Source organism: Acipenser ruthenus, chromosome 2, assembly GCF_902713425.1.
Source record: "Acipenser ruthenus chromosome 2, fAciRut3.2 maternal haplotype, whole genome shotgun sequence".
NCBI lineage: Eukaryota > Metazoa > Chordata > Actinopteri > Acipenseriformes > Acipenseridae > Acipenser > Acipenser ruthenus.
The window spans coordinates 77,974,612-77,991,450 of NC_081190.1; the positions used below are offsets into that span (position 1 = coordinate 77,974,612).

At 35.3% G+C, this 16,839-nt stretch overlaps 1 protein-coding gene across 4 annotated transcripts in view; it reads right to left on the bottom strand.

Moving 5' to 3' along the window:
* LOC117409043 (protein phosphatase 3 catalytic subunit alpha-like) overlaps positions 1–16,839 on the bottom strand; it is a 156,298-nt gene that overhangs the window by 17,065 nt on the left and 122,394 nt on the right. For all 4 annotated transcript variants that reach the window (XM_059001735.1, XM_059001745.1, XM_034014571.3 and 1 more), the window contains exons 7-10: positions 14,706–14,783; positions 13,397–13,491; positions 3,348–3,473; positions 2,251–2,322 (exon numbers count right to left, since the gene is read on the bottom strand). In XM_059001735.1, coding sequence (XP_058857718.1) covers positions 2,251–2,322; positions 3,348–3,473; positions 13,397–13,491; positions 14,706–14,783 — 371 coding nt within the window. The remainder of the gene's footprint in view (positions 1–2,250; positions 2,323–3,347; positions 3,474–13,396; positions 13,492–14,705; positions 14,784–16,839) is intronic.

The window sequence follows — 16,839 nt, forward strand, 5'->3', positions numbered from 1 at the left end:
TGATACAAAATATCTTAATCTTGCTCCCTGTGTGTGACAGCGCTTAAATGTTCTCTTTATCAAGCTGATTCAATTGAATATGACATCTCATCTTAATGTGTCCTCATATACATCTAATACAAAGCATTTTCAGATGGATGGATTTCACATTAATATCAAGGTCAGGTATGATATATATATATATTTTTTTTAAATCAGGTGTATTCATTTGTGCCACTTAGTTTTTACTGTGGTGTATTCTCCAAAACAACACGTTTGAAAATATCATACCTGAGGCACCTCTCGGAATTCCATTAGACTACAAAGCCATTGAAAACGATGGCATCACAATCCGCCGCGTACCTCAGCCACTTACCCGGATTCTCTTCATCAACCTTTTTCCCTTTCAGTGAAATTGACACTGGACTAAATAAAGGTTGGTAACTAATATAGCTGCATTTTTAATTTGTATTAACAATAAAGCAGTATATATGTGTATGGGTTATATCAACACTCGTAGCACTTAAACATTCAATTCTACTCATGCTGATAGCCTGCCATACCCAGAGGTTAGCTGTCCTATAACATGGTTTGGTCAATTAAAGAAAAACAAATCTTTACATAACACATGAGTTTGTCAATAGGAACCACTGTTTTCAATTCAGAGATGACCAAGATTTTTAGAATATGTGCTTTAAACATCCCTTAAAACTCAGAACCTGTAGTAATTAAGAAATTACGCTTTAAATGCAAGACTGGTTAATCATCTTGTATGCCAAGCTTTCACAGTTCTGTCAGGTCATACTGTACAACTAACACAAGTCCCTAGCCAGCATGTGCTCAAGATATTCTTTGATGTACCGGGGTGTATCATTGCGAGAAGAATAAAGGAGATGTCACACAGGGAGCAAGATGAAGAGTTCCACCCTTTAACTGAACAGGTTTGACTTTTTTTTTTTTTTTAACAGGAATGGGCAATCAGGTTTCTCATTCTGTCTACAGAGAGTGTAAATGTATCCTACTGATAAGAAGTATTGAACAGCCCCCCCCCCCGCCCGAGGCACAACAAACATGAATGCTACAGAGACATCTGCCTTCCAGCGAGGTGGGTTCAATAATACTGCCAAATAAGCCAAAGTAACAGGTGGCATATATGAAGCTGTAATGACAGTATGAAGGAGAAATGATACGGACCTGTTAAACCTCCTACAGCTTGTTCTGCAATGAAATATTGGCTTAAGCCATGAACAGTGTCTAATACCCCTTGTGGTAGAGTGTCGGGTAAAATAGTGGTGGGAAGATACACAGGGCTGCGATTATTGCATAGCCTGTACCCTTGGCATTAAAAGTAATGCAGTCCTGGTTTTAAGTCTGGGGAATGAGACTACATTTCCCAGAACTCTGCTTGGTAGAAAATGGCTGAACATAAATATACACAGGGTTTTCTAATGGGTCTCATCTGATGGTAATTGACATGTGTATATAAGCAGGTGAAAATGTTTGGGCTTGGTTGGTGTTTAGGCTGAGACCTAAGCAGAGTACCAGTGTGGTTAAAAACATTGTGTTACTGTGTTAAAGAAATTAACTGTTTTGTAAATCGGTAACTGGCTTATCCGTCCGGTTATTAGCTAGGGCTGAAATCAAGTCCAGTTAGTGCTCCAAATTGGAGTGAGGTTTTTGTTTGGCTATTTTGTATTTACTTTGGAAGAATAAATATACAGGTACCACCCTGTTTTCCTGAACTATGTTGTCGGACCAATTCCTTTTCCTGCACTAGAAGACGGTGATTAAGGTGCCAACAAGTCAAGATAATGACTAGTATATAACACCCTTAGAACAAGCAGACAGAATCAGAAATACATAACACATACAAATATTGTTTGTCCCCCATCCTATATGATGCAATATTATGAATTTACTAGACACATTATGGCATTAATATCAGCATGGTATACAACTGGAAATGACACTGCTCAGTGTCTACATAGGAAGTATGTTTAAGTAGAGTTTAAGGCATGGGAATGGTTTTTATGGCAACTATGAATGCAAAAGGGAGCGCTCTGCTGGAAACCCAGTGGAAAGAAATAGAATGCTGTACCTTTGGTTGAAAGGAAATCAATAGCAGGTGTTGCAAAAAAAGGTACCCATTTCTGTAGTAGATGTCTTAATGTATCCTTTTTCTTACATGTCTTGCCACAATAAACATTTTCTATGATGCTGAACATTCTCAGTGCTGGAGAAAAATTTCACGAACACACTGCATGTTCTTACCATCAATCTCTTCATCGGTTGTGAGCTCATCACTGGAACAGATGCTTAGAACATTCACCAACATCTCTGTCACTGTAAAAGCAAAATGAAAAGATGGATTGAGATCCAGATTGGGAAATATAGGGGTTTTAATTACTGCATACACCATATCTAGAGGGCATAGTGTGTAACTTTTCAAATGGAAGAACATTTCTGCCCTATAAAAGTTTCTCGGCTCTAATACTAGTAAACCATTAGGATACAATTATATGCTTCCAGCATTAACTTGCATATGAATTGAACTCCCCTGAAATAAGCTCTAGGTAATCATGGAATATTGAAAATAAGCACCCACTAACAGGACTATTATCTTACAATTTTTTTACTATTATATATAGCTGTACCCAGGCATACCCAGGGCCTGTAAGGAGCAATTAAAGGTGTTAATCAAACAGACAAGCCTGCTGGTGCATACTGTATACAAATACGTCTTTTAACCTTTCTCAGAACACATTTAACAATTTATTTCTAGTATCGCAGTCCTTGCCATTACTCTTCTTGAAACCCATCAGAACACAGTGCTGTTTGTTAAATGTGTTCTGAGAAAGGTTAAAAGATGGATTTGTATGCAGTATACAGTATGCCTGGGCAGGCTTGCCTGTTTGATTAACACCTTTAATTGCTCAGTAACATAGATTTATTAAAAAACAAAAAACACAATATTTGAGCGCTTGTAATAAAAAACACTCAAAATGTTAAACATACAAATATAAGGGGCTGTAAAAAAAACATACATTGACATGTATTGCTACTGCACTTCCTCTTCAAGATACATAAAATTTCAGACCAAAAACTGACATTTTGAAGTTGAAGTGATTTAAATGTTGGTGCTTATTAAAGACTACAAGTATTTGCCTTTATGTATGTTTAAACTTTTAATATCTAACATTCACATGATATTAGCCACTGTAGATTTTTTTTTCTTTTTTTCAAGCAAGTATTACCAATAACTAAGCAAAAACATTTATTAAACAGTGTTAGGATTATTATCTTCATTTGGCTAACTTTTTTCTTCTTCAGGCAGACGATATTTACTGTACACAAATATCTTTACTTACCCTTCTCTCCAACAAATGGCAAAGACCAAGTGAAAACATCCATGAAGTTGGGAAGCCAGTAGGGATGGGGAGAACAGTTGAACTGCCGAATATTCATTACATTGTTCTCATATTTCAATACTGCAGCTGTAATTACGAAAGAAGAAAGACAACCTCAAGATTAGTGACAGTGTGCGATTACTGTGGTTCTCCTGAAGAAACCCCCCCCATCTCCAGCTCTATGCTATCAATGTATTGTCTGACTAGTCTTCAGAATGGTTATCTTTACCATTCTTGGCTGAAGATGGGTTTTTAGAACGAGATGTATTATAAATCAACTTTTCAACCAAGTAATTTGTTCCAGCAGATGGAATGACTCGGTTTTATATACGACAGAGAATTGAGAAGCAATAGGTCAGACTCACTGTACATTCAGTATGTGACTGGAATAGCCATTTAAAAATGAATTACTGCAACGCTCAGTCTTACCATACACGACTGTGATACCAGTGTTTTGTCAAGAAACTGCAATTAGAGTCCAGTGCAATATGGCCTTGTAATCTCAAAATTATTTTTAGTTTTTGATCAAATACTATTAAAAACACTATAACCCAAGAACAATGAGACATTGAGAGACAAATGCCCATTGAATATTAGTTTTAGTTTACGATGAGGTCTTAACCAGATTATGAAGAAATATGGACTGAATTTTAACTAATCATCAGGGATTCTGCAAGGGAATGCAGCAATGACACAAAAAAAACCTTAAACAGTAAACAATGTTCTTAAAAAAAATCCTTGCTTTTATTTAGTTAAATATAATGTTATTAACAAAATCCTATAAAACGTGTCCGGCTATTTTTTATATATTCTATACCGGATAACAAAAATAAAAAGCCTTTGAAAGAGCATTTACAGTACAGAATATTGATGCATATTGATAATTGAAGTAAATTAAAGTAAAATCTGAAATAAATACAAAAGTAAATTGGATATAAAGAGGACAATAAAAATGTAATCTATTGTATGTTTGCATTGAAAATACATGCTAGATGAAACAGTAAACTTTAGAATACCAAGCATTACTCATGTGTCAAAATCTTTGATCCACAGCGCACAAGTAATTAACAAGAAAATGTCAAATAAATTCATCGTTTCCACATAACATCCTCTTTATTGATTATAATCATTCAGGTGTTTTGCTGACTTCAGTCTTATCTCCACAAAAATGTTGGCACTGCATATATTATGTTTTTCACTACTTATAATACTTGGATGAACATAGGCCTTTTCTTTAAAGAGCAGCAGGGTTCTGAAAAATACAGCATTACAGGTCCCCACGTCTTGCTAGAACTCTTTAAAAATAACGTACTTGTAATTATTCTTTTTATTATTAACATCCTGACAACTTTTTACAGGTATTTTCAAAATGGCCACTCTAGTGCACTGACAGTGTAAGGATTATTGCCCACATTATCAAACAGGTAACACAGCAATAACGATCCATGATGTGGTACGGAACAGAAAAGCCTGAGCACTTCTTGTTATGTTTATCTTTTTTTTAATCTAATTTTTGCAGTGATTTAAACTCCAGTGCACTTGAGCGGCCATTTTGAAAAAATAAAAAGCTTTGAAACAGACTTTAAAGTTGTGTAAAAGGTTGTCAGGATTTTAACAATGAAAAGAGAAATGACAGGTACATTATTTAAACAGTTGTAGCAACACGTGGGGACATATAACGGTAGATTTTTTCTGAACTCTGCTACTTACTCTTTAAGTGGAATAAATGTAGTACAAATGGTCTATAAATCATTTGAGGGACGAATATCGATTAAGTCCTTGTAAATGTTTACCGTGCTCCCACTGTCATTCAGGAATTAAAATAAATCTGGAGTTGATTATACCTAAACAGAGTTCCATCGTGTTTGATAAAGTTATAGTTTGCACACGCACCAAAATGCACCTAAAACACACTGTTAAAGATTATACCTTGTAGATTATATATCAGAGTATATTAGCAACTTCATCCCTGACACTTCAAAATTAGAGATTATCGATATCATGAAAAAGTTACCATGACCCAAACCCACCGCATGTACCACACACGTAAAAACACAAGCGTGATATAGGTACAGACAGACTGAGGTGTTCCTCCCTAGGTTCAGATATCACAACCCTGAGTTGGTGAAATAACCTAGAAAAAGAGTGTTTTTCTGTTTTTTTATTAATTTGGCATTGGGTTGACAATGTGCTGGAGGAAAACCCCAACCATGCTGTAAAACCACACTTATAGCTAATGAGTAGATATTCTCTACTAGTGCTGTTAGAATGGCTGTTACAAAAAAAAAGATTGTGTCTATACTACACATTTGTATTAAAGCAGACTTTGTATAACTTCTTAATACTATGCAAAGAGAAACACACACACATACAATGGATACCCAATCATGGACAGTACTCAAGCGATGCAAGTGGTTCACAAGGAAAAAGAGAAACAGAAGTAATATTTACTTGTTTGTATGGTTTACCATATACGAACCAAATCGAAGAATATGACTGTACAGCTATGGACAAACGTTTTGTATCATCTAGAATTTTAGTTTGAGACAATGAAAAATAATAAAAAACAAAACAAAAAACAACAACCAATATGAACATAATTTTGCTCTTTTATTTAACATAATGTAATGCAAATGTCTACCAGAAGCCATAATAGTAGTACAGTATTTCATGTTAGATTTCAAAATGTCACATTTTTCAATTTTTGTAAGTTTTTTGTTAAGTATATTCAATATGTTAACATAACATTATTCAGCAGGTTTCATTTGACTTTATGGGACAAGCTTAGTTCATTCTATAGGTTAATGCAAAACCTTTGGCCATAGCTGTACAATTTTTTTTTTAAATTACCTGTCAGAAATATATTATTCAATAGCAAAAGACATGTATTTTACACTGTCTCACACAGCCCTGGATATAAAATTTGCTTTCACACCAACAGGATAAAACAGAGTAAGTATTGTATACAAATATAATTCTGGGTGGGGATTAGTGTTGTAAACAAAATATGGGAATAGTTCAAACAGAACAGGGCGATGAGACCGCACTGCGATAACTCGCTGGCTGGTTTTGCAGTCAGAATCCAGGTATTAAATACAAATATAAAAGTAACCTACATCAAAGGCTGGTAGGTACACAGGGTCATATAAAATAAAATAACTCGTGGCAGGCCTCTATTATTTTTACTTAATTGACTCATTATACATCCAGGTTTAGAATTAAACAATGATTTAGTTGAAGGGCTAGGAAGCAACCACCCATTTTGTGAAAACAGTGGGGATGGGTGGATGGAAAGACTACCTCATAACTTGCACACTTGGCACTGCTCTCACCTTTCAAAACTCCTCTAATCAACACGTTTACATATGAACACAAGCTGTCACAAGCTGGTTTGTACAGCCAGCAGAACTCGTATAAAAGGTTTCCATGCATAAAAAAATAAAACAATAGCACATTAGGGTGTGTTTAAATTAGATTGATACACTGGATAAACAGTCAAGGGAATTGATTAATAAGATGCAAGATAACCAATGATCAGTTTATTGTGGTTTAGAGGGACAAAACCTGAGAAGAAAAAGTACAGAGAGGCTTAAGATTAACTGTCACTTGAACTCTTCCTATTTACAATACCAGGTGTCCTTGCAATGCAAAGAGGCAGATGAGCTGTTGAAATCAAACAACACACAGATCCTGCACTGCGTTTGTAGCCGTGTGGTTTGGGGTAATTATCATTAGAAACCTTTTCCTTCAGGTAATCATATAGGGTACAGTAGTTATAAAGAGCATATGTCATTTTAAACAGCATTACTAAAACAAAATAAAACAAAATAAAATGAAAAGGTGTATTGCATATGAAAAAGCTGCTTTACATATTATCTTGATGATGGAATGCTTCCTTGAGAAAAGCAATGCCCACATTAAGCAAATGTTCTTCCAGGCTTCATATATGGGGCCCTGAGGACCTTTGTTGTCACATTTCATGGCTTTGTGTCTCGTCCCTCCCGCCCCCTCCCCCAGCATTGATAGGTGACATAATGACTTTATAATCACTTTGCATATTGATTAACGTGGGATTCACGGCTTTCCTAGCCCTGTATGCAGGACTGTTGTGTTAAAGCTGGTTTCCTGTAGGCCCACAGTCCACAATAAATTCATCTTATTCACAACAAATCCAAATTATACATTCATACAATTATCATTTTAATGACACCCTCCAAGTAATTTAGACCACTCAAACCCTTGATGGGATAGTGCAAGTCCTATATAAGTTATTGAAATTAACAACATTGAAATATGTTCTTAAAAAACATATGTATTCAATATTCATGTGGACTAAATTAGAAGTAATTTACATTTAGACATTGTAGTGCCACTGCTTTACACTAGGTGACTCCAGACTGATGGGTGCTCAAATGTATGTATACACAACCCTTCTTTAAAACAGGTTTTTTCTTTGCTGTCAGAATTAGAATACACTGTGCTTTATAATGGACTAGCTGAAGTACCCGGCGTTGCCCGGGGAAATTCAATGTTTCCATATTTCATGCATGACACATTGGGGAACGGTAGCCTTATGGTTTCCTATAAGTTACTGATCTTGGGTGTCGCACAATGCGCTCGGATCCCTTTCCCTTTTTTTAACTTTTTTTTTTGGTTTTTGCCATTTTTACATTTTTGTTTATTTTATTTATTTATTTATTTATTTTTTAAATTAATAATAATAATAATAATAATAATAATAATAATAATAATAATAATATACTGGTTGGTTGTTTACAATATGGATTACTAAGGACAATTTTAGACATATTGCACATTATTTGATGTAAAGAAAACCCCCTTTTTTTGCAGGTGCAAGCATACGACAGTGAGTCTTGCTGAGGACAGCTCTATACAGCCACTGATCCAACAGGCTGCACATCTGTTCGGATGATCTCAAAAAAAAATTATATTTTTTTTCTGGCCATTTTCTAACAAATCTTAAATATCAAAATATAGTTATTTTATGTATTTATTTATTATCTATTACATTTTAAAACAAAAAAAAACAGTAGTATCTGGCAAGAAAGTGATTTCTGTACTGGTGGGTCTTACCATTATCTTGATCACTGATCGTACTAAGTATTTTTGTGTAGTTGACATGGGTACGGGTATCATCTATGCCCACCATTTCACAAACATGGGCACCTTTTGTTTAAATACAATATTTGAACAACTGTAGGATGTACCATAAATGTGCTAATTAAGAGTTATCAAAATATTGGTGTTTTAATAAAACAAAGCATCTCTGGAGAACATTTTAAGGTGAACGGCACCTTTTTAATGGAGTAGTTTGTAAACGAGAAGTCAAGCAGTTATGTGGAAAAATGCATAGTTGTTGTACAGTATATTCCTTACATTTATTAAAAGTAACAGTATAACAATTACTGTTTAAGCAGTCTTGAAAGCAAGTGTTTAATTATTTTAATTATTCAATGTTTCTACAACATAATCCCTTGGAGGTGCTGTATAGGGTGTATGTGCACCAGGTACAGCAAAAATAGTACAATAAAATCAGTGTATTAATTGGGACTGACAGACGGGGTGTAAAACATGGACTTTGGCTAAAAACAAATCAACCTGCCATCTTGCATGTGAAATCTTTCACATGGGCCTGAGAACTACATCTCTCATAGAAACATTTACAATGTAGGCCAAGTCCCAAAATTAAAGTCAGACCACTCCAGTAAAACCTTTTCAGCATTTTATGAATCACAATGCTCAAAAACATTGGCAGCTATGATGTAGAGTTGTTAAAAGGTTTTTGGGATGGGCATGGGATATCTCATAGTTCCTAGCAACTGTTTTCAGTTCAGTTTGCATGATTTCATGGTTGCTTGCCCTTCTCCAGAACCACATTTCCCAGTAGCCTTTGCAAGTGCTCTCACTGCGCTCACCGTGGTTATACCATTCTCCGGATGGTTCCAGCAACCAAGAAAACACAAACCACAGAACTACTGTAACTGAAAACAGTTCCCCATCTGAACCAGCTGATTTTTAAGGATTTCCTGTTATTGTTAAAATATTACTTTACTACAAAATATTACATGGCATGTGATTGTGCCATAAAACGTTTATCTGGTTAAGTTTTGTGTATGACATCATGAGCTGGGCCTATATAATTCCAAGCACCTATTTCATCTACATCAGGGTTCAGTGAAGCAAACAATGGCATATTTTAAACACATTTTATTTTATTATTTTTTTATTATTCATATAAACTAAAGAATTTTGTTTTGACAAATGTAATTTGTGAGTATTGTTATACAATTCTTTCTGCAGAGTACCTCAAAACTTGCATGAATTTGATGTCCACAATGTAATGTTTTCAGCAGCTTTGCAGATGAAGCACTGTTATTTTAACCAACCACTGCAGCCTTTTTTCTCTCAGATAAGAATCCCTGGAGGTTCTGATTGTTTTGGCTAAGCTGTACAACATATATAATTTGCATGAAGTGTAAAACATGCTTTTTTTCCCCTTCCTCTCAATTTGTCTGGTGCTGAAGTCATCCAACATGATCTAACCTGACAGGAAACAGACTGTGCTCCATTAACCTTTAACCTATGGTGTCACTGTACACGTAATACAGGTATTTCATCTTTTCCTGCAGTACCACAGGTTTTTGATGTCTACAGAAATACTGGTTTGCCTTCGAGGCAACACTTCCTTAGGAAGAAAAAAATAAATGAAAACAAACTACTGTTTTTCGCCTTCTCCTGCCAAAATGCCTTTGATGTGCACCCCAGTCTACCATTAAATATATTTTAATGGTGTAATTAGCTTGAAGGATTGGAGAAATTATAACTACAAAACTTTTTTTTAAGGTCTGCAGTTTATTTTGCTTTACAAATACTGTGAGTTGTATGCAAGGAAATGCATGCACTGAAACTAGTGTGTTTTTATATAATGCTCAAGGTGGTTTCTGCAGCAGCACAAACACAACCCAAACAACACTTCTAAACGTGAAATGATGCAGTTTTACTACATCCCTAGATGAAACACAGCCACACATATAGAAGGAACTGCAAACTTGAATATCCAAAATGTTGCATAAATAAAGCATCACCTGGTAACCTCTGGAATTATTACAATTGCCCAATGAAAACATTACCCCAGTGTGTTTACACACTCCCTCAGTAACCAGGAGTAGTGCCCATGTAAAGTGTGTGTGGGAATGTAAGGTTGGCAGGAATGGAGTTAAAACGATCCCTGCCAGCAATCACAGGTGTGGTTATTCCCCCAATTAGGTAATTGGTGCTAAATGGGGAGTGGCCACATGTATATAAGCAACCGAAAATGTGTTTGTTTGTTGGAGGAGTTTGTGCTGTGATTTTTGTGTTGGTTTTAAACCTTTATAGTAAAGGCGAATGCCCAGCCTGTATTGTTTTGTTTGAACATTTTTTTTGGCCCTTGTGCTGTGTATTTGCTTCTGTGTTTTGCTTGATTTTTTTTTAATAAAGTGTGCAACAGCGCTTCACTGCAGCTTCTGTCTGAGTCTCTAATTCCTGACGGTAACATTTTGGGCCGTGAAGCTATCCTATCACAAGCAGCTACTTGATTATTCCAAATAAATTGATCCAGACGATTCAACTTCATCCTCAGTTTCACTTATAAATGTCTACCTAGTCAGGCTTCTTCTCTGTCTGTTTTCTGTATGCATGAGTCACTATCATTTGGTAGAACGAGCGGTGCATTAGATACCTATTGATTTTGTGGGCGATAGCAACAAATGAATGTTGAGGCCGGGTTGTACAGTTACGCAGTCCATTATCAATTTTACTGATGCAGAGGCACGCACTTTGGTACTACAGCTACTCTGCGGGCTTACAACTGCATAGCATTGATAAAGACTCTGTGAAAGAATTTCACACATTTCTAGTAATTCTCCATATCTTACTGCAGAGCGTTTTAAAATTAAGGATGGGGATCTGTACTAATTGCTGTGACAGAAAACAAAAAGAAGTATACATCATTATTTTTTAATCTAATTTTCTAGTTCTAATGAGACAGGAATTTTAAACGAATAAAGTCCTTCTTAAGACACAATGCTGCACATTAAATGCAACAGCTCTTTAAAAAAAAAAAATGTAATTCTTTATATATTTTCTCCACATTCTGCATGCTTACTGTAATTGAATAACTGCATATGAAGAATTTGCATTATCCACTTGAATGGAAATTTTATTAAGTAATATGCAAGTTAAAAGTTGTTTTTTTATATACTGTATATAAAACCGAACAAGGAGACCCACTACACATTGATATGCTATTCTGCTTTTATACAATTTAAAACACAAGTCTCCAGGTACCAGATGATTCAACAGTGGTAAGCCTCAGGTTATAATGGTCTTATTTATACTCTAAACCCCTTGCACCCAAACTCTTGAAAGCCTATGTTGTCTGTTTTGCTTTAATCCTTCCTATCAGTTACTCCAGTGTAAAGGACTTCAGGTATCAAATCAATAGTGCAGTCATTTAAAAACACTTTTTAAAAATCACTTAACTTTTGGCCCAATAAGTGTCTTACACACACACATTACATTATATATCCCTGTTGAATTGTACAAGTTGCAATCCCTTCACTTTAAAAACGCTGAGCTAAAGAATTTTAGTAAGCATATCTATGCTTCAATGTCTTCATATTATGGATTGGGGCTGCAAGCAAGCTTCTCTTGCTAATAGAGTTTAATGAATAATGCAGTGGTGTACACATCCTCTTGCACTAAACGCAGGGAACTGCAGCAGCATGGAGTATGGTTGGGTCAGTTGGCTAAGACCCTGATTTTCTTCATCAACAGTAGAAGCAGAAGAAAACACTGCTAAGATTGCACTAAATTCACTCCCACCCAACTCAAACAAGCAGGGCTTGCATTTTTAAAATCCAGAATTATGGACTGAGCCCTGCAATGTAATCTAAATTTGTCACAATCTGTGACCTGTTGTCCTCCTGGATCCACATCATTACGGCTATATTTCACCAATACCAGGCAAATATAACCAAATATAAGAAGGTAACCCTGTTGGAAGAAAAGGCTGCAGGGTTATAGCACCATATTGCCAAGACTGAGTGCAAGAAACAGCGAGGAAAGTATATCATCATCCTTATCATAGAGGAAGTGGCTGAGGATCAAACCCTGGTCATCAACTTCCAAAAAAGTCTAACTGACGGATATGCCATTATATTACTCAACTCAGGCAGTAATGAAGGCCCATGGATGACCTATCAAGTCTCACCGAAGCAACTGGTAACAGAGGCGGTCCATTCTAGTGATCCCAAAACAAATACAGACAGGGTCACTAGAATAATTTAAGTAAATTTAAACCTCATTAACCAATCAGGGACAATGTTTGGTAATCGTACGCTAAACATTAGCTTACGATTGGAAACTGCAGGAAATAGCAAGAACTGTGATCTCTAGTCCCAATTCCAATTAATAGTACTAGTTCAAACCTGAAATCTACTGAAAATGGAGTGACCAGGTATAATTAAAAGTTTACAGTGTTTGACTACCATGTTTATATATGAATCCAAGTTTGAATTCATAGTTTATAGTGTTTGACTACCACGTTTCTATATGAATCCAAGTTTGAATTCATGGTTGACTGAGTGTTATTACTATGACACCTTGAAGTAAATAATGGAATATCTTCAAATAATTCTTCCAGAACAGTTGTTTTAAGAATTGACCAGCTTGGAGCTCAATGAAAATTGGGTATGCATGTATTCAGGTGATTTTAAAATAGAGACTTTTACTGTTATCCACTGCTCTGTATGGCTACTGTAACTTTCACACATCTGAAACTGTACTGTAAAAAACAGGATATTTCAATTTCAACTTGTTCACGGTAACCAAAAAATATACAGTGCACACAGTATAGGAAGCAGCAATGCTTAACAGGTACTGTGCTGTTCTACCAATATAAAATGCAAAGACATTCTTTTATCCAGAAACATGTGGCATATTCTTACCTTTGTTATTATACACATCTAGATAGTTGGGTGCTGAAAAAATGGTGATTAATGCTGGGAAACCTGTTGTTTGGCTCTTCCTGTACATACGATATCTGCAAAAAGGAAAGAAGGAGGATGCATCAGTAACAGAAGAACAAATCGTCAGTGCTGAAAAATTCCTGAAGTTGTTAATGTGGCAATTAGCAGGAGGGTTAAAGCCTGATAGCAGTTACTTCTGTCATGATTAATAAATATACATTTTGCCTTGTTACACAATTTACTGTTTGGGGGAAATAACATCTCAAGGAAAAAATTCAAGGACACGGTTCAGTTTTTATAATACACTTTGAAATCATTGATTTGTTACAAACACACACTGAGATACTTGTAGCATTACCTTTTTTGAAATTAAAGTAAATTAAAGCGAGCCGTTCAACAAACGTTAATTGAAGCACAGTCAAAGTTTCCATAGTTCTAGTTCTTGTTTCCAATTCTTATCCTGATTTATCACCACTTCTGTCTCTAATTTAAAGTTCCTCTTTGTTTACATACTTCAGTTAAATCTCCCAATATTTAATATTTAATAATAATAATAATAATAATAATAATAATAATAATAATAATAATAATAATAATGGGACATACAAAAGCATAGGTTTAACCCAATGCCCATAAGAGGGGACTTTAATAAGATGAATACAGCTGCTGAGATAAATTAAATAGTTTATGTTTTATTTTAACAGGCAAATCATTAAAATTCACATTACACCTGTCTAGTTTCCCCTCAAAAATACATAAAACAGCAGCATTTATTGCATTAGGGAAGGGTAGGTGAGCCGTTTGAGATTATTTAGATTATTTTTTGTCATGAGATTCCCAAACTGAGAAATTAAGATAAGGAATGCTTGTCCTGTGTAATTATAATGCCCCCACAGCCTTTAGCAACATGGTCTAGAATTGCTTTCATACAGTTACTTCACAGTCAGCAGTTTGTTGAACTCTTTCATTTTGTAATGGGTTTTACATTTAAATTTGGGCCTTGTGGTACCTACAGTTAAACTGAAACACCAAATGAGCTCTTGTGACAATGTGGTAATTTACAGTTTTTTTTTAAAATAAATAAATAAACAAATAAATAAATAAATACAATAAAAACATATGCCTGCATACAAAACCCATGAGTGTGCTTCTTCTACAGTGTAAAACTAAATGAATTAAAAAATAAGCCTGCTACTCCAGTCTAGAGTAAATCCTATCTATAGCTTATAACTACAACACTTACCATTGCAGCACACACATTTATTTACTCAGCATCACAAAAACCTACCCAGCATCCTGCGCTTCATGGGCCCGGATTACCGATAATAAATTATTATGTTGTAGGAAATCACACACAGCAGGGTAGCTAGAAAAGAGAAAGAAAATATTGAAAATGAAGCACATTCTGTATCTATCAGGATCTTATAATGAAACCGTGTATATTAAAGTCTAGATTAATAGTAGCACAGAATATAAATTTAGGAAATGTTCACAGAAGCAAAGGAAATCATTGCTTCACTTTGGACAGGTGACTTTGCTCAATATACATCAATGCTCTCTAGTAAAAAGGCAAACAACTGAATGTTTTCACTATAGCAAGATCTTTCCATGATTAAATGAAAAAGAATTATTTGTATTTTGTTTTTTTTTTACTAAAAGCATAACACACTTATTCTTAACAGTGGCATGTGTGAATAGTTTTCGTCTTGCCTCTATGGAAACTTCTAGAAAATCATTAGAAAAAAAAAAAAACACAACAACATGTGAATGTCTTAATGTCTTAAACAAACAGGTCTCTACACTTGTGTTGTGTCTGCACATTAGTCCAGCTGTTAACACCAGTTATTGTGTAATTACCTTGAGTGAAAATAATAAACTCCAGGAATGTGGAAGCCAAAATAAACCCTCGGTGAGCAATTCATGCAGTAAAGTGGCTTTCCATGCTATAACCTTTCATTCATTCAGTGGAATTAAGTGATTGTGTAGCCTGGAATTTTCCCATGTTAACAAATGATCTCTTGAAGGTACCCAGAGTAAAGGAATTGCATAGCATGTGAAACTAGAAGCCTAAATGCTAATTCAGCTGTGAAGAAGCATTGTTCTGTAATTGTACACCCAAACACATTCTTGTGCAAACACTAGGGGGCAGTATGGGCACTATTGCTTGCAGGGTATAAAGGAGAACGGTTTAACCAGTAAAGCCACTAATGTAAACAGACCTGATGGACCCTAATGGTTGTGAAATATTATTTTCAGTAAGTCTCCATGTTGCTTAAATTCACCTTGTATCATTCTCGGTTTCAGTATTCACACCCTAGAGACTTTTTAAAAGCGCCCCTGTGATACCCATTCAGCTCTCAAAAGCCTGTCTATTATTATTATTATTATTATTATTATTGTCTACTGTCTACCCTCTCAGTGTATCTGGTACACCAAAGTGTAACTCTTGAACTTTCCCCCTGCAACACAATGTGATATTTCTGATGTATTTGTTTGATCGACCAGAGGAAACGTTCATGGTTACACTCCATGGTTACATACCAGATGTATTTGGGGCTTTGATTGTGAGAGCTATATTGAGACCACAGGGGAGAGCTCAACTTTTGGGTTTGTTTTAGCGAGGCCAGGATGTGATGACTGAAAAAAGAAAAATATTTACAGTACAAAGTGAATCTGAACAACAAGAATACATTAGTTATGATAACCCTGTTACTTAGTTAGTTATGATAACCCTGATACACCCACACATACCCATAAAGTTGTTGATTAAGGACTTAAGGAACGTTTGTTTAAGGACTGTTTTTTGAATAATGCTTGTTATATTCATTTCTTAGGTTAAACAGTGCACGGAAGTAAAATACTGTAAGAATACTTCAAACCTTCTTTAAAACTGTTGAAAAAAGGCTTCATGAACAACAAAATTGATTTCATGAATAAAAAATTCTTTAACAAAAGTCCTTGAGGTTTTGTGTATCATTGATACATGATTTGTTAGAGGTTGTAACAGAGATGGCCCATTCCTTTCTGGGTAATTTGGTTGGGAAATCACTGATTGCAGGGCTCGGGCTAGGGATGTGTATGAAAAAAGGCTCCGTTACAGGTTAGACAGTCCCTCCAGAAAAATGAAGGACTGTGTATAACAAAAAAAAAAAAAAACCTAGGGTCATATTTTGAAGATTATTGTATAAAAAGTGAAATACATTACGGTAATTGCAGACATCAGTGTGTATTATAATGCAGTGAGCAGTTTTGTTCAGGTCAACATTTGACTGATGTGACAATCTACATGACTGCCTCACTGACTGTCTGGGAGACTAGTGTTGAGAAGAGACAGCATGTTTGCAGCACGTTTGGTGGAATAAAAAATAAAAATGGCAGAGCATGATTATTGTAATAGTGAAACCTTAATTTCAAACGTCAAC